Source organism: Cercospora kikuchii, assembly GCF_019650295.1.
Source record: "Cercospora kikuchii DNA, contig_00009, whole genome shotgun sequence".
Classification (NCBI taxonomy): domain Eukaryota; kingdom Fungi; phylum Ascomycota; class Dothideomycetes; order Mycosphaerellales; family Mycosphaerellaceae; genus Cercospora; species Cercospora kikuchii.
The window spans coordinates 691,021-710,880 of NW_025408590.1; the positions used below are offsets into that span (position 1 = coordinate 691,021).

Here is a 19,860-nt window from a genome sequence, read left to right on the forward strand (position 1 = left end):
GGCTGCGATGATGCGTGCAAGGCCAAGATAGCCGACGCTGGGGCAAGCTTTGCCATGAGCGCCACCGCGACGCGCCGACCGAAACGGGAAGTGCATGTACACTTTCCACCACTTCCCGCGCTAATGGAGCTGCGCTGAACCTTCTTCCATCTGCTCGACCGCCCAACGAGGACTTTCGCTTGTCCTTGGCGCTGCACCGCATCACTCGCGGGCTAGAGCAGGCCGGAAGAGGCAATGCTTCTTGGATCCCAATGTCGCTTATCGTTGGTGACGATTCATTCGCGGCGTCTTCTCCAGTCGCGATGGCATGAGAGGCGTGCAGTGTCGGCGGTGCTCGCAATGGGCACTCGATCGTCGAGTTGCCGCTCGCTGCAGTGCAGCGCGTCCGCCGCTCCGAGACACGGCATGTCTCGGTCGAGCGAGATCAACGGTGGAACAGCTCATGCTCCCCTCTCTCTTCCACAATGGGCAATGAGTGGCAGAAGCGGAGCGGGGAGTCGATTGGTGAGGTCCAGAGCTCTCATCACCCACGTGGCTGCCGAGTCGCAAGCCCGTCCCAAGTCCAGCTTTCTGTCGGCCGCTGCAGCGCCGGGCCGGGCCCGGCGGGGCGGGGCGAGGCAGACTCGCTTCGCCCGATCGGGCTGCGCCGCTCGCCGAATGCATTTCTGCAGAGCCGCACTCCACGGCGAATCACCGCCCTGCGCCGCAAGCATCCCACGCCTCCGCTTCACGCCACACCACGCGCGGAGCTGCTGCAAACGCCCTCCGCTCTCTGCGGCCCTGCTCCAGCGTGTCTGTCTGCACTTGTCTCCGCCGGACGCGTGGTCGAGAGCCTTCGCTTCCGCCTGCAACGAGTCGAATGACGAGAGACGGCCAGCCAGCCTCCACAGCACCACGGCTCTCCATTGCGCGCGCATGACGCCAGCGCCGAGTGATCGACCCACCGTCGTGCCACTATCTCGTCGACAAGATGGCGCGGAGCTGCAGAGCAACCAAACTCTTGCCTCAGTCCCCTTCCTGGCCATGCGAACTGGACCGGGAGGGGAAATGCATGCAAAGTTCCCAACAAAATCCCTTCCATTGCTGGCGTCATTCCCCCTCCTGCGTGATGGAGATGAGCTGCTCGGAAGCTGGCATTGGCATTGGAGTGGCGCCGATGCCGATGCCTCTGATCCTGCTCGCAGGGAACCCATCAACGCCAATGGAGACGGCGAATGGGACGAACGGTATGTGGCATGTGTTGCCCATTCGACTGTGCCAAGGCAGACAGCAAGCCGTGACGCTGTGAGAGCCGTCTCAGTGCAACCACTCGCGCAACATCTCTCTCGGCGGCCACAGAGGTACGGCGGTGAGCATGTTCTGCACGGAGCCATCCGTCACTGTTTTGCTGCTGATACACAGCTGCCACGAAATGAACTTTCCCGACCCCCTTTTCGCTTAGTTGGACTCCATACGCGAATCCGAAGCTGCGCGGCGGGACACAAAAGGTTCGGCCTTAACTAGTGGCGCAGATCAATCCGGCTGTCTGCCAAGTCGTCCCGAGCTGGCCACGCTTCCAGGACCGCTGCAGGAGTGGTGCATCTCGACGCGCCACAGTGCTCACGCTTGGTGTGAGGAGTCGGCTTGTCACCACCCCAGAACCCAGACCCAGGCGCATGGGATAAGGCCTACGTGCTAGCGCGAGAGCCTGACGGGACGCTCCATCGTCACTGCTACCACTCACATGTTCATGCTCCGTTCCAAAAATTTCTCCTACAGCAGACGACTGTCAATCCCGACGCCTTGAACCACCTCCACGATGGGAGAGTGGGATGACGCGAAGATGCTCGCTGCCCCTTCACCATCGTCAGGCTTGCAAGTGGTTTTCAACCAGTTGAGTGGACGAGTATGGAACCCTCGCCGACGCATCGTCCGCACGGCAGTATGTGTGACACTATTCGCGCTTGGCTGCGCATGGCACTGGAGCTCTCAGGTGTGTATAGTATTGAAACAAGAACCTTGATCGTACCATCTCGGATCCTGACTCCCCCAGGCGCACTCCATTCAGGACTATTTCGCGCCGACGCCTGCATGGTCATCCAACAACGTGACGGGCTTTGTGAACATGGGAGCAATGCAAACGCATCAGAATTGCAACGAGATCGAACACGTGGGGGAAATAGGCGTACAGGACAGCCTGCACGTCGACGACGACCTCGTTGCGATTGCCAAAAGTCTCGACGACCATCCGCTGGTGGACTACGGCGATGCAAAGAATACACACACAGTCGAAGAGCTCGTTGCCAAGACTTGGCTCCGAATGGCTCAGTCGAGCGTGTGGCTCGAAAAGTACCAAGTCTACCTAACGGTCACGCGCGTGCTGTTCTACAACAAGGGCGTCCGGCATTGGCCCGTCATCAGCTTCATTCGTGGTCAAATTCACGATCGGCATTGGAAGGAGCTCAAAGGATATGTTCTGCGCTGGGAAGACGAGCGCATCGTCTTTCCACGCATTTTTGACATACCCACTCCCTACCATTTCGGTGGTATTTTCTACGGGCCTGAAGACCCACGGATCATCATCGAGGAACATCCGGATGCGGAGCCTGTCATCATCTTCAACATGATGAACGATCTCGACAATTCGAAGCGTCGCAGCATGTATGTTTATCGGCCATTCTCGAACAAGGCCACCATACTTGCGCCGCGCGGAAGGGACCCCGGGGTGGTTGAGAAAAACTGGATGCCCTTCTTCTACAAAAGCCAAAACGAGGAAGAGCGCAAGATTCCCGGCCCGAATCGCTACTTGCACTTTGTGTACTTGTTTTCGCCTCTCATCATTGTCAAATGTCGCCTACAGTATGGCTATTGCGACGACGTCTACCATCAGGACATTCCGCAGCAGCACAGGATCGAGCACAAGGACACCATTTACAACGACACCAAAGCCTCCCTGCGAGGAGGCACAAACTTCGTCCCGGTGACTCTCGCCGATGGGAAACAGTCTTTTGTCGGATTCCCGCGAACCCACGTCGATGGAACGTGTAAAGACGGGTATTATCGTCCCGAACTCGCCGTTTTGTCCGCCACCGCAGACAACCAATTCCATCTGGACTATCTCTCTGGCCCCATGGATTTTGGCGCAGCCGTTATTCACGCTACCCCGGACCAATGCTTCACGGGCAGAATCTTGATCGCCAACAGTATCGCCAAGTGGGACAAAACGGAAGCAGATGATACCATGACCGTGTCTGTGAGCGTGGACGATTACACGACCGAAGTCGTCAGACTCAAAGGCATCTATTCCATGCTACGAACTTTACCCGGAGTCTCTGCGAATCATACGCACGAAATTTCAGAAGAACATGATAACCTGGCGGTATCTGTCCCCGGATACGATGTGCATGGGTGCTGTGTCGAATCGGCGATTCGGGGTGCTGAGATTGCGTATACACTTAGCAAACAGAAACCGATCCATGATGCGGAGAAAGCTGCGGAGAGGAAGAAGAAGGAAGAGGAGGAAGAGAAGAAGAAGGAGGAGGAGCAGAAGCAGAAAGAGGAGGAAGAGAAGAAGCGGAAAGAGGAGGAAGAGAAGAAGCGGAAAGAGGATGAAGAGAAGAAGCGAAAAGAGGAGGAAGAGAAGAAGCGAAAGGAGGAGGAAGAGAAGAAACAGAAAGAAGAGGCCAGAAGAAGAAGAAGACGAAGCGAAAAGAGGAAGACGTGGACACAATCCATTCGAGTTGACGAGAATACCATGAACATTTCGCAATAGCACTTAGACTTTGAGATTTCGAATTGAGCGTACTAGCACTGATATAGACTCTGAAAACTTTCCATCCAATTCGCCGTTTCCTGTCTGTGTGTGTGTGTGTGTGCCGTCTCCGTGTGTGTGCCACAGGCGGCGGCGGTGGCCCTCGCTGTTCCCCAATTCTAAAGTCCATCGCGCGACGGCTCAAAGAAACGTGCAGTGCGATGCAAGTAAAGCTGTTCCGAATCGTCTGTGACAACGAGCCATTTCGGTTGCATCGTGCGCGGACAGCGATATACTACTCGAGACCAACTCCGGAGACATATCTGCTTGGACTTTTGTTGATGATGTGAGCGGCCATGTTTACCAATCTTGCATTCGTGTGAGGGCTCGGGAAATATCATTGCTGTGTTCATACTTTGTTCCGGCGTCTCCTCAATCTCCCGCCTCGCAAAGCAAAGCTACGAAAGGGTAGAAAAACGAAGCTGATGATGATGATGATGATGATGATGATGACGATGCTGCTTATAATCGACATCGTCAGAACAGATATCCTTACTATCTATGTCCATAGTGGATCAATCCACCACCGCTCTTCGCACAGGTTGCAGGTTTCCTGATCCACATCCATTGTTCATCACAAATATACACTGTGCCAGTTGAAAAAAAAAACAAAAAAGGGACCTCCCCCAAACGAGTCAAGTCGATGAGCTGATGAACCTGTTTTCCTCTCTCGCCATCAGATGGTATTCTGCAGGAGGAACTGCCGAATGCGGTAAACGGACGGAAGACGGAGAAGTGGGGAGGGGCCTTCGCTTAAAAATCTATCCAGGAGGGGGCTTATCGTGCACAGGGCTGGCTGCTCTCTCTTTATCCCTGATGAGTGAGATTGTGGCTGCGGGACTGATTCGGGCCCGCCACTCGACCGGCGTTGGGGTTTCCGGCTCGTGTTAGGGCGGGAGGAGCTGTCTTCATGCACAGATCCTTGCCCGGTGCCACTTTTTGATCACTGTAGAGAGTTGAGGGACCAACAGCAGAAGCGACGGGAGAGACTTTCACGCTCATCAGTAGGAAAAGCGTGGGCTGGCATGAAGAGCCCAGTATTCAACGTGACTTGTCCCAAGCCCATGGAGCGCATCTCCTTCGGCCACAGTTTATTGTTGACCAATTTTTTCTTGAAATGTGAAAGGGTCGTATAATTCATCGTCTCATGAATTCGTTAAATACAAGGTGACGACTGTTTCGCCAACTAGGCAAGAACCACTGCATTTCTTTGGCTTCTTGCTCTCATTCCCTCTTGGCCTTGTCCTCTACACGCTGTTGTAATTTCTTCGCATCTGCAGCCTTTCTGGCCTCCTTTTCCAGTTCGAGCTGGTGCCAATGTTTGTGATAGTCCTGGTCTATGGTGCTGCCCCACGCTACCATTTCCAGCAGAGTGTCCCGGAACTCTTGTGGTAGTGGCGCCCACCGCTCAGAGTGCCGCATTCTGCACGAGTTCCACTCGGGCTGGTATGCAAGAGCTTGAGTAGCAAGATCTGCGCGAACTTGCTTGTCTACTTTTGTGGAGTAGTCGAAATCTGGGGACAGTTTGAGCACCTTTTTGGTACGACGGAGGGCATCAGGGATGGTTTCTCCAAGATACCAGTGCGTCCAGTGCGCGAAGCCATGGTCGCGGCCCTTCATATTGTTGAGAATCCCACCGTTGGCGATCCACGGCTGTTTTCCATCCCAGGTCGAGTGTACCATGTGTTCGGTACAGTCTATCTGCGTGCCGGGGTCGATGGCAGAGTGACTGAGCTCGTCCGGAGCCATACCAAATCTGGCTGAAGCCCAGGGATGGAAATGGAAAGGGAGCTGACTGAGCTCCCCTGCAATCCAATATGTCTCCTTGTCGCCATGGAAGTAATTATAGATCTCTGGTTTGCCACCAGATTTCGCATTCATCCATGCTGTGAATAACATCATGATATAGTTGCGAGGTCGGGACTTGTCGAACATGACGACGCACGAGTCCTGACCCTCTGTCACAAAATCGCCAGCCCACAGGAACGATTCCCGAGTGAGGAATGCCGAAGGCCCGTGTCCGGCTTTTTCTAATTGTGCAGATAGCCACTTGTTCCGCTCTCCAACCGGTTTCCGCCTCCCGTCGCCCCACCACTTGGAGCGATCGTGAAAGTAGAGGGAGCCAAACTCTTTTAGAGAAGGGTGTGTTTCGAAGGCATCGTCAGGCTTGGCGAAGAAGGTTGCATCCGCGTCCAGCAAGATGACTTGTGCATGTCTCGAACCCAGTATCGCGAAAGGCTTGGCTGACCAGCCTTGTAGTCCGACCAGGTCCTGGTCAAAGTGTTTGGTCAAGTCGACAGCTTCAATGTCGACTCCGTCTACGAGATTGAAGAGATACTCGCGCCATGCGGGCGACAGATCGTTTTCACCGAGATATGCCAACTCGATTGGCAACGTGCTCTTATGGACTTTTCGCAAGGTGACGATGGCCACGGCAACGTTGTAGACATAATTGTTTCCAACCGGAATGACAATCCCCGTAGAGAGGCTGTCGCGCGAACCGCCAACATTCTTCCATGGGTAGTACTCGATCTTCTCGGGGTGCCAGAAGGGAAAGAGCTTCTGGACCGCCGCATTCAACAGGCTTGAAGTCTCGGAGGTCGAGCCCGTGTGTTCCTCGGCAATGTCTGCCATCACGGATACCATGCGGCCCTTCAGGCCGAAATCGAGGCTATCCGTGAATTTTTCCATCTCAGCAGTAATGTCATGGCTAGGCGGGTGGTCCGCTATTGTTTCTTGCTGTCGGCTTTCGAATGGTTGGCTATGATCGAGCAGGCCGAAGTGTACAAGGCAAAAGACGACGAGAGCGGCAGCGATGAGGCCATAGTAGCCGCGAATGGCCGCCCGCGCTGTCCTCGCCTTAGTCCCGCCTGACCAGGCCATCGAAGTTGGCTGGTCAGTGAAGAAGGCGTCGAAATGTCGACGAGATGGATGTCATATGGCTGTCTGGAGGGAGTGTTCATGCGATGATGATGTAAGTCAACATGTTCGACAACTTTTCGCTTGCATTCCGCCGCCCCTACCAAGCTGGACTCGTGCAGCGGGTTTGCAAGCCACATCCGGACATCGCCGCGTGTTGAAAGATTAAAGTCTGCCACGTTCGTTCTGGAACAAGGACACAATCATTTGTGTGCTGTCTCTTCAACGCTCCAGGCCAGATATAGCACCATCGCTTCAACATCCGCTTTGGGTCGCCGGACACATGACAGAGTTCGCGCTACTTCAGCCATTATGCAGGGTGAGCGTCTGGCCCGACATGCTCGTTCGTCCGTCCGGTTCCCGGCTCCCCAGCTGCGATATGCAGATCGTGATGGAGGACAGCCACCTCAGGACGACGCAATTAACGGATCGACTCCATACCGCCATGACATGACGCAAGCAATGGAACAGGCTGTTGCCAGAGTCATTGCGAAACGCAAGCGCCTCGGATTTTGTGGAACACCGACCACAGCTTTAGTGGTGCATGTAGGAGAGAGAGACAGTCTGAACAGGAGCAATGAATGCCTGAGCTGGTGTTTCGAAGCTCCAAGTTGTTGTCCGGTGTTGGCTGGTGAATTCCCGCCGACCGGGCTTTGTTCAGCAGCACCCAACACAGCAAGTTAACGCCTCATTGAATTATTTGCTCATCTACCAAATGTAATATCTCTCGTCGCACGCCTTGCTTTCTACCCAGCAAATAGATGGTCCTTCATGCGTCGTGCCAAGTCGACGCATTTCACGTCGACTCTCCGGAATCCTTCCCCAGCCCAAATGACGAGGAATGTCATAACGAGATAGCCGGGAAGCACGTACCAGATTTCCTCGTCTTTGGTTCCGAACAACTGCTGTTGCCACGGCACAAAATATCGCTCCCACACGATCCAACGGACGGTGTTGTGCATAGCGTACATACCGAACGATAGCTCGCCGATGAATTGGGAGAACGGCGTCAAAAGCGGTGCTCGCAGCAGCGACGAATGCTCCAATGCGTAGCACAAGCACATTGCCCCGATCGATAACGGCCATTCGATGATGTCGCCCTCCGAGTCCTTGTAAGTGGGTGGCATAAGCGAAGCCGCTACGTTGTAGGGGAATGGTGACTCCGTGTTGATGTACTCTGGACCAGCTGGAGCACAAAGGAAAACTATGCCGACGTAAGCAAGAATGAAGTAGGGTAGCTGCCGAAGCAGTGTAGATGTGAGCGGCGAAGTAGGTGATTTCTCTCCTTGCTTCTGGGAGAACTGAGCCCAGCCAGGCCAAGTGGACTGGTCAACGGCTGTATGGGATCCTACATCGATCTCAGGCAAGTCGTAGTCTGGTCTCCCGGAGACAGCAGGGTTGCGTTCATCATGCATGCTCGATGGCAACACTGTCGATTCGGCTTGTTCCTTGTGCGCTCGTCCAAGCCGGCGATCTGCCAGCCACATGCCGAATAGAAACAATCCAGCGTAGGCAGTTTGGTACCAGAAACATGCTGCGCTGGTCGCCAGCGTAACAATGCCCCGCTTTCGAGCGTTCATCTTGCACACCGCAGCGCAAAACAGGAACAAGAACATGCTGCCCCGGAATTCAATCGGGATGGTCCACATCTGAGGAAGATAGTTGCCGCCAAGTATTCCGGAAACCCACGAGGTCGAGACGTGGGCAAATGGATCCATCATTTTCATGGTGTCCCAGATCCAATTCCGGAAATTCCCAAGATGTGTCGGCTGCAAGACTTCCGGAGGCTCTGACTTGTAGGCAATGCCGGTCGAGAAGCACACCATGGCTATGAAAGTGGCGAAGATGGAGGGAAGATATAATCGGACATAACGGCGAACGACGGAAGAAGCCAGAGAGTCCAACACCTTGTCAGACTGGTTGCTGTGCATGTAACCCAGCATCGAGTAACTCAAGGCGAATCCTGAGATGATGAAAAAGACGTCGATCATGCCGTGACCCTGATAGAGAACCTTGAAAGCCGAAATCTGCATAAACGGACGCTTCCATGATCGCCAAAAAAAAACCGTATGACCATTGTAGACTATCCATGCGGCGTACCCTCGGAGCGCATCCAAGTAGGCTGTCGGATGGAGTTCGCCAGTGTCTTTTGTTGGTCTGAGGGAGCGAGGAAAAGCTGTAGCGATGAGCGAGAGAGAAGTGTTGACGACACGCATCAATTTGAAAAGACCCATCCCTGTCATGGACTTTGCTGTTGATGCGTCCATGACTTAGGCCTTGGTTGTAGTGAACGATGTTCCAGGCCGTGTATGTGCGAGTGGTGAACAAATAGCGACGTCCGGTCGCAGAGACGATGCTGGTGATGACTGCGTGCAAGCCGCCTCCTCTGTACTGTTCCCGTCAGGGCCGGCGGACACCACGGATCGGAGGGCTGGGCGTTGCCGCGGCTCTGCATACATATTCCTCTTTGGTAGTGTTGGAGTTCCACGGTGTATTTAAATTTGGCCTCGCGAACACGTGGTTGTGCACCTATATACACTGGTATATACAGCTGGGGACATAACTTAGAGTGGTTTAGCTTGCGCTTCGTACTAAAGGGTTCTGGGTTAAGGGTCGCGAGCTATAAATATTCAGCCTGGCAAGCTAGTTACGCTAGTGCTCTTATACGGAGTCACCGTATGGCCACACCTACTAACAAAAGACCAATTATCTACCTTGACCTGTCCGGAGGTCCTTACAGGTGACAACCTATATATAAATGCGATATGAATACTACAAAGTACAGATCTGCGGCCTCTAGAGGTCGGGAAGGCAGGTTAGCGAATACTAAGGGTTATCTAGCTAGGTCCTGTAGGTACGTCAGAAGACACGATTTGGGGACGATCTACGCTAATACGAGTCTCGAATCGTGTACGTAAGACCCTCGGCTGAACGGCTGCGTATACGGTATATTACACGGTATAGGTAGCGTACACCGCTTGTGGGCAACATCACTACTCTCTGGTACAGAGTGTGAGAGGAGACTCAAGGCGAAGTGTATTCTGGACGCGGGGGAAATGAGAAAGCGGCGCTTGGTTGCACTATTTGTGGTCTGGCTCTCACTACTACTGTCGGCGAGAAGCCTAAGTCTCTCCCCGACCATCGACATCACGTGGTCAGCTGGAATCGCCGACCCGAGTGCAAGTTGCGCCACCCGCGGGTGCTTAATGCAGGAATTTGGGCTTCTGTTTTAGCGAGATGAACGCCACTTCTCTCTTGCCACAGCTGATTTTCTTGTTGGCAATGCAGACGGGACGCATGGGGAATGGCGTGCGGCCTGAAATTATGCGAGATACTGAGATCCAGCTTGGGACTACCTTCTACGGGCTTTGGCAAGCGTTCTCCTCCAGGACAAACTTGGGATGACTGGAACAAAGACTGCACAAGGTGCTGCTAAAGCGATCGTGGACAAATCCGTACGGCCCCTGGTACGTGCATACGGCTTTCCATCATGATTCATGAAGCCTCGTGCTTCGACAGATAGTGATCAGCACAACTCCTTCATAGAGGGATCCCTGCGTTCGTACTATTGTACGCTTTGTTCTGTCGCAGCCGCAATGGTCCAATTCCAGAGCAGCAATTCCGCAGCTTTCTGTCAGTGCTGTTGGCAATGCATCATATCGTTCGTATGGCTCGTCAGGATGTACTTGTATGGGAGCTGCCGGCAAATCCGTAGACGGGTGTTCTCCGCCTGCCCGTTCTGTGGCACAAAGGGCGTGCAAGAGCCCGACTCACCTGCACACAGACAATCCAATGTTTACCCTCCAGCTTTTGCGACTTGCACATGAAGACGACGAACTGGTAGCTGCAAGACAACTTTTCGACACCACAGCTTGGCATTGCGGTGAGCCAGTCTCCAGAGCGCTGATTGGCGGCTTCGGACGCTGGACTTCTCCGCGCATCTTCACATGTCCGCTAACTACCGAGTCGCTCGAACGTTCCAGAGATACTCGAGGCCTATACGTGACGGACAGCAACATGGAATTTGTGGGATACGCTGACTTCGCGATGTCTCTCGCAAACTTGACTCCGCAGCTGCATCGCTTGTCGAGACAGAGCGCCTTGGCAACGCGATATAAGGCTGAGATATCAGGATCGAATGCGCACTGGAGAGCGCATTGCCGCGGCCGGCACCTTGCAGGTCATGAGCCGTAGAGGAGCGCTGGAGAGACCTGGGTGTACGGTGATACGGCCATTGTTGTTTCAACCACGCGTAGTATGGTGGCTTCTCAAAGGACTCAAGCACAAAACCAGCTTCCGCTTCAGATTATGGGGTGCCAGGAACATGTGGGAAAATCTTGGCGACGAAAGTGTTGACTTCAGCGACAGCCAACGATTCATCCGACTCAGGATCCTTCTTGTTCTTGTTCTTGGGAGGTGGTGGGAATTGCTAGAGCTCCATCTTGACGTGCTTGCCCTTCGCTGTTATCAGATCGTTCACGTAATTGTATACTTGGTGGTCCTCGGGCTTCCAGGCCTCCTCTGAGCGCGAGCGCTGCTTGATATTGTATTGGCCTCTCATAGGCTTACCGCCGTCACACTCGAATGTCAAGGTGTACACGCAACGAGGGCCGCGGGGTTCATACTCGAGTCGAAAGTCCTTCAAAGCGCCTTTGCCAGTGAATGGAATGTCCTAGATAGCTTTGCATGGCACACGCTCGCCGACAGTCCAAGGCAGCTGTACCCGCACTGCTAGTGCTACTCTCATGTATACGAGAGAGCATGTCATCTTCAGGATATTGACCAATCTCTACTACTCGATCTTCGGAAGGAAGGTGTGATCAATGACGAAGCGAGCAGGAAGATCGGGGTCTACGACCTTGATGTGATTGCTGAGCTCCTTTGCATCAGAGTTTGCTGGCACAGAAAGGACAACCATGATGGTGTCTGCTGTCACGGGCAGATCCTCCCAGGTCTGCGTCTCCTCGTTTCAGTTCTTGTGGAAGTCCTTGATCAGGGCCAGATGGGAATAGTACTCATGCGACTGCAGGGCGTTTGAGTTGGACTCATGGGCAGGGTTGATGAGATCTTGAATGCGAGCGAGAACGACGAAGTCGTTCTTGTCCGCGAAGTTGACTGGCGTGAATGCGGCGTACTGTGCGTTGTACCCCTCATTGTCGATGTCAGCCGACAACTCGAAGCCGCCTGCCGTGAGCGTGAAGCTGGTGAAGACTTCGCCCAAGCCGGGGGACTTGTGTTTGAGGACGACAGCTTTGCCGCTGTGTTGCATGGAATAGCAGACGTCAACGCAGAAGGTCTCTTCGTCTTCTGACTTCTCCTTGCGCAGGATGACCTTGTCTTATCTGCCTTACGCTGACATCGGTGATTCTGGCAGCGTTGACGAGCTCCATCGTGTTGGACTTCAAGAAGCTGAGATCGAGAGCCATGGCTAAGTCTGCCAGAGCCTTGATGTCTTCAAGGGTGGGGTGTTCTTGATAGTCAGCCTGGATGCTGAACGAGCCATTCTCTCCGTCGACCGCGCGCACGAGAAAGATCTCGAGGCCGTCTTCAGAAGCGGTGAGGCTTTGTCCGAAGATTGGAGACTCAGGCACGATGGCTTGCGAGGAAGGGCGCAGATTGGTGCGTTGGTTCTTGGGTGTGTGCAGTGGGCGAGGGGCCTAGTACGTCGGGAGCGGCGGTGTAGGGATTGCCGTGGACTTACAAGTCGCGTAGGCGAAGGGTGGGCAGCAACAGTGGGCTACTGAAGGAAGGGGAATTGAATTGGGGGCTACCACATACGGACGTAGCTTGCGATTTGAGCATATAGCTGCGTGCGCTTCGAGCAATCGATCGATCTCAATCGCAGAGTGCCAGTAGGAAGAGGGCCTGCAGGCTCTCAGTTGTCCGAGATGGTGCGCATGAGCAGCGCAACTTTATGGAAGACTACCGGCTGTGCGACAAACACAGCCTGGTTTGCTTTTTAGTCACAGTACCCTCCATGTTGATGATGTCCTCATTGTCTCTCCGCGTGTCAAGTTGGAGGAACAAGCGAATGGTGCCTTCGAGCACTCACTACATTGAACTTCAATGACCTGGACCAACAGCTCATGAAACTCCTTCCAGCACATCCAGACATCTCAAGATGACTTTCGCATACTGCCAACGAGTTCTTCTCCCAAAGACAGTCCGGGCCCATGTAATCGCCATCTTCGGTTCTCTGTCGGGGATACCAATAACTTCCATGACACCTTCTGAAGCTTGCTGCAAGCACTGCCATGCCAACAAAAAGACTCGATAGGCGAACAACAACACCCATGGCGGATCTCCGGCTCGCTCGGACGCTGTGTCCAGGTAGCTCAAGAACCAGTCAAAATGCGGCTGTATCGTATGCAAGATATCTGCGCTGAAAGTCAGGCTGCGTGATGCCGCAAGGTAGGTTGAATGTTCCAATGCAGCATCAATACTGGAGTGTACCACGCCGTCAGTGTGTGAAAGGGACCAGATGCGGAGGTCTATCATGGCCATTTCCCACGTCGCTCTGAAGCTGATGTTGTCTGCGATACTGGAAATCTCTGTGCCATTGGTGGACTCATTGTAGGGCGAAATAGTGTGTAGAGAGGCTTTGAGTGGCTCCACTCGGTCCATGCTGACACAGCCGGTTATCGAAGACCACCCGGAAACCTCACGAATACTTGACAATGCAAAGTGTGCGAAGCTCGTCAGGCCGAACGGGTCGGAGGCTGCGATGATGTGCTCTGCCGGACAGTCGCTCGCGAATATCTGGCGCACGGCGTCTGCGTACGTGGGACAGGAGCTTGATGTCGGTCGACGAGTTAGTCGGCGATAGGCCCACTGAGCGGACGTGGGAGCTGTCCAGTCGTGTGTCGAACAAGGTAGATCATGTTTGATCTCAAGATGGGAGAGCAGGCGAGGAACGGAAAGCAAGTGGTACCACAGAGCGTCCATTTGATGCACGGCAAGAATGGTGCGCTTACACGATTCCGCAAAGGCGAAGTGCTCCCACACGGCTTCAAGGTCTTCGGCCATGGTTTCATCTTGTTGTGGCCTGGCTTGTAGAAGCCGGTGAGAGCGAGCTAATGTGATCAATCGAGTATGCAACCTAAATCCAGTTGCAGAGTGGCGTCCGCAGAGGTAAAGCACCGCGCAGATCTCGAGTAGGAAAAGACTTTGCGCCAGGACAAGGGCATCTTTCGCATTGCTAACTTCGACATCGCTAATGGAGTCCACAAGAGCGACTGCTCGTTCGTAATAGTGCATGGCGGTATTCGCTACCGAGATGGTCTTTTCGCTGTATTGAAATCCGATTGATAACATAGCAAGAAGTAAGAACTCTGGCACAGCCGCAGGATCGAACGTGGCCTGGTGAATTATTGGCAAAGACGGCGCAAAAATGTTGAAATAGAGCTCAATGCCACGTTTCGTGTGGGTTTCTAGCGAAGTCCAGTCTTGCTGAATATGCATATTCTCGGATCTTGCCCGGCTCTGCGTGCCATAGTCGAGCAAAGCTCCCGATGGAGCTTCGTACGAGCCTTGATTACTTGACATGGAAAAGGAGCCATCGTGTGAAGACCAGGAGTGACCGCCAGGCGTCTCATCGAGTAGTACCTCGTCCTCATCACGAGATCCTGCACCAGTACTGTCGTGGATCTGACATGCCTGCCAGTCTCTGCCTCGATCTTCGGGAGATCCGAATCCCAATATGCTGTCTGGCGGGCTGTGGGGAGGCAGTGTTCCCTCTGGTGACACAACAGTAACGTCTCGAAGCACTTGCCGTGTTATCGAGGCGCCTGCATTCGCCAGCTCAGGATGCTTTCTCTTCATGTGGCGATGCTGGAGATCACGCCGCGAGAAAGTCGTTTCGCATATAGGACACGCGATGGCTCTGCCAGGACGTGGCGGCCCATGTAGCGCTGCGTGCCGTTTGAGGTTCTCATGTCGGGTGAATCGTCTCTCGCAGATGCTGCATCCGAATGGCTGATTGCTTGTGGGGTTGTTCGGAGGCATGGCGGCCTAGGTTGGAAGGACTTCGTAGGCAGATGCCATTGCCTGAGCATCGACCTCCGCATCAAATGGAGTGCCCGGCGGCATCTGACGGCCCCAGAGAGTCCATTGGCATTACATAGTGTGCCTATCGTGATGGCCGCTGGCCGTGTGAGATACTTATCTTCGTCGGCAATGGGAGAATCAGGGAAGGCGGCGCCAAGCCTCGCAGGGATTCTCCGCTCGCCTCCTGCTCCCCGCTCTGCTCTTTTGCATCAACTTCGGCAGAGGCATCATTGAGAACGGGGGGACTCCCCGAAAACTGCAAGTTGGTCATACCATTGTGAATGTGCGCCGAAGCAGGCTGCCATATATGGCCAGTCTCCAGCTCGCGTCTACAAATAAGGAAGCATCGACCTTACGAAGCACGGGACGACCATGATTCTGGGCAGCTACGCCAGAGTGATAAGTGGGCATCAAGCCATAAGTACTGAAGACACGATTTATACTGCGTCGATTTCACCGCCTCTGGATACTCCTACACCGGAAGCACTACTCTGACGCCCATGTAGTCTCGCTGCTGCATCAGCTTACCATTGACCAGCACCTGATCTGCCCCAATCCGGTTGCGAACCGTATCAGTCGGATCTGTTGCAGTTGCGATCTGTATTTCTCGCCATTCTCGGTTTGTTGGTACCTCCATTCCCATGGCTCTTCTTCTGGCGAATTCCTTGTATACGCCTTGCTCCTCCACACAACCTTCTCGCTGGATGAGTGGTGATGCTGGGAGAAAATTGGTCAGCACGCATTTGTACAGAAATGCTGAGGTCAGACTTACTCGCAGCCGGTGTCATGCGCAGGTCGCCCACAGAGCTGTTGAACAGTACCAAAGAAAGTCGCTCTTCGTGCTGCTGGTCAGCTGGCGGCGAGAACACTCGATGACGCGTGGCCTTGAAGTGGCCGCCAGATACGATCTCCAGAGTATCGCCAATGTTGACGACCAGAGCTCCAGGCTTATAAGGCACGTAGTGCCACTGCTCATCGCGACCCCAGATCTGCAGACATGAGATTGGAACAGAGAACAGCAAGGTTGTCAGGCCGAAATCGGTATGGCCATGCATGCGAAGTCCTTTCGAAGCCTCCTTCGTCGTTTTCTCTACTGGTCGAAAGAGTGCATGTCGGAAGTAGCCCTCACCAGTTGGGCTCCCGTGCGACTGCACATTCTCCCACAGGTAATCATCCGGAAGCTCCAGCACGCGCGAGAACAATGTCAGCAATCTGCGGTTGACTGACTTGGTCAAGTATTCGCAGAAAGCGGTGATCTCGTCCATGAATGGGTGCAAGCACTTTGGCACGCGGTCAAGATTGTCCCAGTCATCCTTGTACCAATTGAATTGCTCAATACCATCTGGCATTGCTCGATGACGCTAACGACAATATCAGCGACCGATCATCACCCGTACATGCAAGACTTCCGCTCACCTTAAACCCATACGGATGCTTGTATCCCGACCATCGGCCAGTATCCGGATCGAACAGCAATTTTTCCTTATCTTCTTCTGTGATGTTGTGGTACAGATATTGTGCAAGCGCAAACTGACGATGAAGCTGCTCTAGTGATACGCCATAGTTCTCCAGAAACAGGAAACCATCATCTCGAATGGCTTTCTTGACTTGCTGGACAAGACCTTCGACTACTGTAGGATCTTCGGAGTCGAGAAGAGACAAGTCAATAGAGCTTAGCTCTGCAAATCGCTCCTTCTGCTGTGTCGCTGGAGGTGGGATCCAGTCCGGAACGAAAGGTTTGCCAGTTTGTGTTGAGGAAGGAGGGCTGAATGGAGCTGTTGGCGCCATTCTCGACGTGATTAATAATCTGGTTCTTTGAATAGGTTGCAGGTATGTCTGATGGATTGCGAACAGTAGCAATAATCAGTTCTGACAATCTGTTATATGCTTGCCTTCATCTCTGAGCTTCTGGTTGCTGACAGCTGCAGTAGAGCCGAATGTTGCCATATCGCCATTCCTGTCTGACATCTTGCCGACTTTGCTGGATCGACAAACATCTTCCAACGACTGATCGCGTATCTGGAGCTGATGCTTCTTGGTGCTCCTCCGAACTGCTATCAGTGCCAATGTGAGCTCCTCACTGCTCCTCCGGGAGGAGCTCCTCCCATCTGGTCCCAAAAGTGGGCCCGCTGAGCGTTACACCTCCACAAGGACGATCTCCATGCCAGTGAACATCATCCAATCTAGTCGAGGGCGCAGCTGATGGGGCTCCTTATCTGCATCGATTGTGAATGGTGGTCGCGGTATTCGCTCACGCAGCACCGAAAACCGGAGTCCTAGGCTCGACCGAGCTACAAAACTTCCTGTCGTTCAAGAAAACACCTTCATACCTGCTCGAACTCAACTCAACATCTCCCACTCACACAATCATCTGCGCTCAACACATCACACGCGCACAAAAAGCAGTAATCATGTCTCGCCAACTAATCTCGAGCGAAAAGTTCCCGCCCAAGCCACACAATTGTAAGCAGCACGTCGATGCCCAACCGATATCATTTCGGAGCACACGAAAGAGATCGACTTGATGTTAATATTCCTCAGCCCCAGCGACAAAAATCCCCGGCCTCGTCTTCTGCGCCGGCCAAACAGCCACAGGCGAAATCAAACAAGCAACTGTACGCTCAAGCCCCTCCAATCCTCACCAAAACTCCTCACCCCTCACCAACCTCTAACACTTTGACCACCAGCGCACCGTCCTCCAAAACCTCAAAGAAGTCCTCGAACTCTCCGGATCCTCACTAGAACAAGTCGTAAAGTACAATGTCTACTTGGCAGATATGAAAGATTTCGCGGCGATGAATGAGGTGTATATTGAATTTCTTCCGAAGCCGATGCCTTCGAGGTCGTGTTTGCAGGCTTTGCCGCCGGGAGAGGGAACCGTGATTGAGATTGAGTGTATTGCGCAGGCGTAGAAGAGAATGTTATACATAGTGGGCTGAAGACATTGTTCAGGAATGAGCGTCATATGGCAATTAGCGGATGTGTATTTTGAGCTCTTCAAAAGTGAGGTAGATGTGCCTGTATCTCAACAACGATCTTTGATGGGAGGTTTCGATAAAATTTAGATCAGTTGGCAGTGAGAACAATATTCATTGAGAGTTAAGGCATGTTTCCTAACAATTACATTCAAGAAACTTCCGATGCTGCGAGAGATTGCTTTTGCATGTTTTGACAAGACGACCTGCGAGCTAGATTCAGATGCCTCGCCAACTCTCTTCGACATCGGTTTGAGGAGTAGCACAGCATCGTGGCTCTCATGACCAGACTCTGGTGTGCACTCTATGAGCCTGAATGCAGGCTTAGCGTCCAGGTGATACTATTGCATGAATGGGACGAAACACTTGATCTGGAAGCAATGTGCATGAATGGCTTCCACGAGTAAATGCTGGCGTTCACTCGACAAGTCTTGATGTAGGCATGACGCCCACTGACAACACTCCATGAACGCAACGAAACACTTGATCCGGAGACCGTGCCCTTCATGTGCAACGTCTCGCAGGAAATACTTAATATAATAGCAAGGCCATCTCATCAGTCAATTTTTACACGAGATTAAACCTTTGTCTGCTTGTATACTCTCTCCTACGATCTAGCAGTCACCAGTTCACTAATATACCAATTCTGAATCGCCTTCGTATCACCCGTCATAGCCACAGTATCATATTTCCCCCTCGCCTCTTTCGCTGTAACACCATTATTCACCATTCGTCCCGCCCATTTCCCATGTCTCCTCGCCGCACTGACAATCTTCTCAATCGCTTTCACAAATTCCGGTTCATCTCCTCGTGCAGGCACATATCCCAGCAAAGCTTGCGCAAGATCATTAGGTCCGATGAAAATGAGGTCTACGCCTGGAGTAGCAGCGATCGCGTCGACATTCTCTAGTCCCTCGCGAGTTTCGATTTGAATCATTGTAATAATTGTTTCGTTTGCGGATTTCATGTACTCCGGCGTCGCGAGACCATGGCCGATAGCAGGGAACGCCGAACCCTGACCTCGAATTCCTTGTGGCGGGAATTTTGAGGATGCTACGACTTGGGCTGCTTCTTCTGCGGTGTTGATTTGTGGGACCATGATACCGTGTGCTCCTGTGTCAAGAGCTCGCTTGATTATATCGTGAGCTGGACCGCGAATTCGAATGATGGGTGATACGCCGAGTGCGGAAATTGCTGCTACGGAATTGTGCATGGCGTCGTCGCCGATGTGGCCGTGTTCGCAGTCGATGATGATGCCGTCGAGGTCTGTGAGGGCTACGATTTGGGCCATGCGGACTGAGGGGATTGCCATGAATGTCATGACAGGATATTCTCCGGATTTGAGCTTGTTGAGTAGTCGAAGGCGATCATTTTGGACTTTTGTGGTGAGTGGTGTTGCAAATTCTGGCGAAGGCGGGGATATGCTGCCCATGTTGTTGAGAGGTATTGTGAGCTTTTTGCCTGAGAGTCTGCTGTTTGGAAGAATACACCAGAGAAAGATGAGGATATGCTGGGGACAATTCCTTGTAGATAGAGGTGGGAAAGCGCTTGGAAAGAGAACAGTACTCAAGATGTACTGCCTAGAGACATTGACTTCCTCGCCGATGTCGAAATCACAGAGCGGAGCGTTTGACCTTACCGGACCAATCGCGCTGTCTACATGACGATGACCGCATCGTTCCTCCGAACGCACGCTGCGTACGGAGCTCAGGCTGCTGCGTACCTTGCATGATGCGTTGCTGAAAGTAGTGTGGAGAAGACCGGCAACTGCAGGTTTGGAGGAGGAGGAGGAGTTGGGCGGAGCTCCTCCCAAATTTGACAGGGATCCTATCTTTCGGGCCGGGACATTGCCGTGAGCGTCGGCCTTCATACTCCTCCTCAACTTCACTTACCATCGACAAGCATTGGTGGAGCCCCGCAGGAGGACGATCGGCTTCCCAGAAGTGCTCGCTATGCGCCCTTATCATCAAGAAATGAGGAGTCGCGCAAGCCAGAAGATATTGGGAACGGCTAGAGTGTAGTCGCAAGCCTCGTCCTATCCGAGAATCCGTATCGCGGAGTAGGTAATGTATTGATAAGTGATAGTCATATAAGGTTCACCAAGTGTGTGTTGTATAGAATGCGAGTGAG

At 53.1% G+C, this 19,860-nt stretch overlaps 7 protein-coding genes across 7 annotated transcripts; 1 reads left to right on the forward strand and 6 right to left on the reverse strand.

Moving 5' to 3' along the window:
• Positions 1-1,798: 1,798 nt before the first annotated feature.
• CKM354_001237900 (uncharacterized protein) lies at positions 1,799-3,751 on the forward strand (the record flags this gene model as incomplete). The annotated part of the gene is made up of 2 exons (XM_044807901.1): positions 1,799-1,972; positions 2,033-3,751. The coding sequence occupies 2 exons, from the start codon at positions 1,799-1,801 to the stop codon at positions 3,749-3,751; spliced, it is 1,893 nt and encodes a 630-aa protein (XP_044663836.1).
• Positions 3,752-5,014: 1,263 nt separating this feature from the next.
• CKM354_001238000 (uncharacterized protein) lies at positions 5,015-6,673 on the reverse strand (the record flags this gene model as incomplete). The annotated part of the gene is made up of 1 exon (XM_044807902.1): positions 5,015-6,673. The coding sequence occupies one exon, from the start codon at positions 6,671-6,673 to the stop codon at positions 5,015-5,017; it is 1,659 nt and encodes a 552-aa protein (XP_044663837.1).
• Positions 6,674-7,455: 782 nt separating this feature from the next.
• Positions 7,456-8,976, reverse strand: CKM354_001238100 (uncharacterized protein; the record flags this gene model as incomplete). The annotated part of the gene is made up of 1 exon (XM_044807903.1): positions 7,456-8,976. One exon carries the CDS (start codon positions 8,974-8,976, stop codon positions 7,456-7,458), a length of 1,521 nt encoding a protein of 506 aa, XP_044663838.1.
• A 2,702-nt stretch (positions 8,977-11,678) lies between these two features.
• CKM354_001238200 (uncharacterized protein) lies at positions 11,679-12,135 on the reverse strand (the record flags this gene model as incomplete). The annotated part of the gene is made up of 2 exons (XM_044807904.1): positions 11,679-12,041; positions 12,091-12,135. The coding sequence occupies 2 exons, from the start codon at positions 12,133-12,135 to the stop codon at positions 11,679-11,681; spliced, it is 408 nt and encodes a 135-aa protein (XP_044663839.1).
• Positions 12,136-12,793: 658 nt separating this feature from the next.
• CKM354_001238300 (uncharacterized protein) lies at positions 12,794-14,530 on the reverse strand (the record flags this gene model as incomplete). Its single annotated transcript, XM_044807905.1, has 1 exon — positions 12,794-14,530. The coding sequence occupies one exon, from the start codon at positions 14,528-14,530 to the stop codon at positions 12,794-12,796; it is 1,737 nt and encodes a 578-aa protein (XP_044663840.1).
• Positions 14,531-15,227: 697 nt separating this feature from the next.
• Positions 15,228-16,543, reverse strand: CKM354_001238400 (uncharacterized protein; the record flags this gene model as incomplete). Its single annotated transcript, XM_044807906.1, has 3 exons — positions 15,228-15,472; positions 15,528-16,116; positions 16,172-16,543. The coding sequence occupies 3 exons, from the start codon at positions 16,541-16,543 to the stop codon at positions 15,228-15,230; spliced, it is 1,206 nt and encodes a 401-aa protein (XP_044663841.1).
• A 1,794-nt stretch (positions 16,544-18,337) lies between these two features.
• CKM354_001238500 (uncharacterized protein) lies at positions 18,338-19,162 on the reverse strand (the record flags this gene model as incomplete). The annotated part of the gene is made up of 1 exon (XM_044807907.1): positions 18,338-19,162. The coding sequence occupies one exon, from the start codon at positions 19,160-19,162 to the stop codon at positions 18,338-18,340; it is 825 nt and encodes a 274-aa protein (XP_044663842.1).
• Between the last annotated feature and the right edge of the window lie 698 nt (positions 19,163-19,860).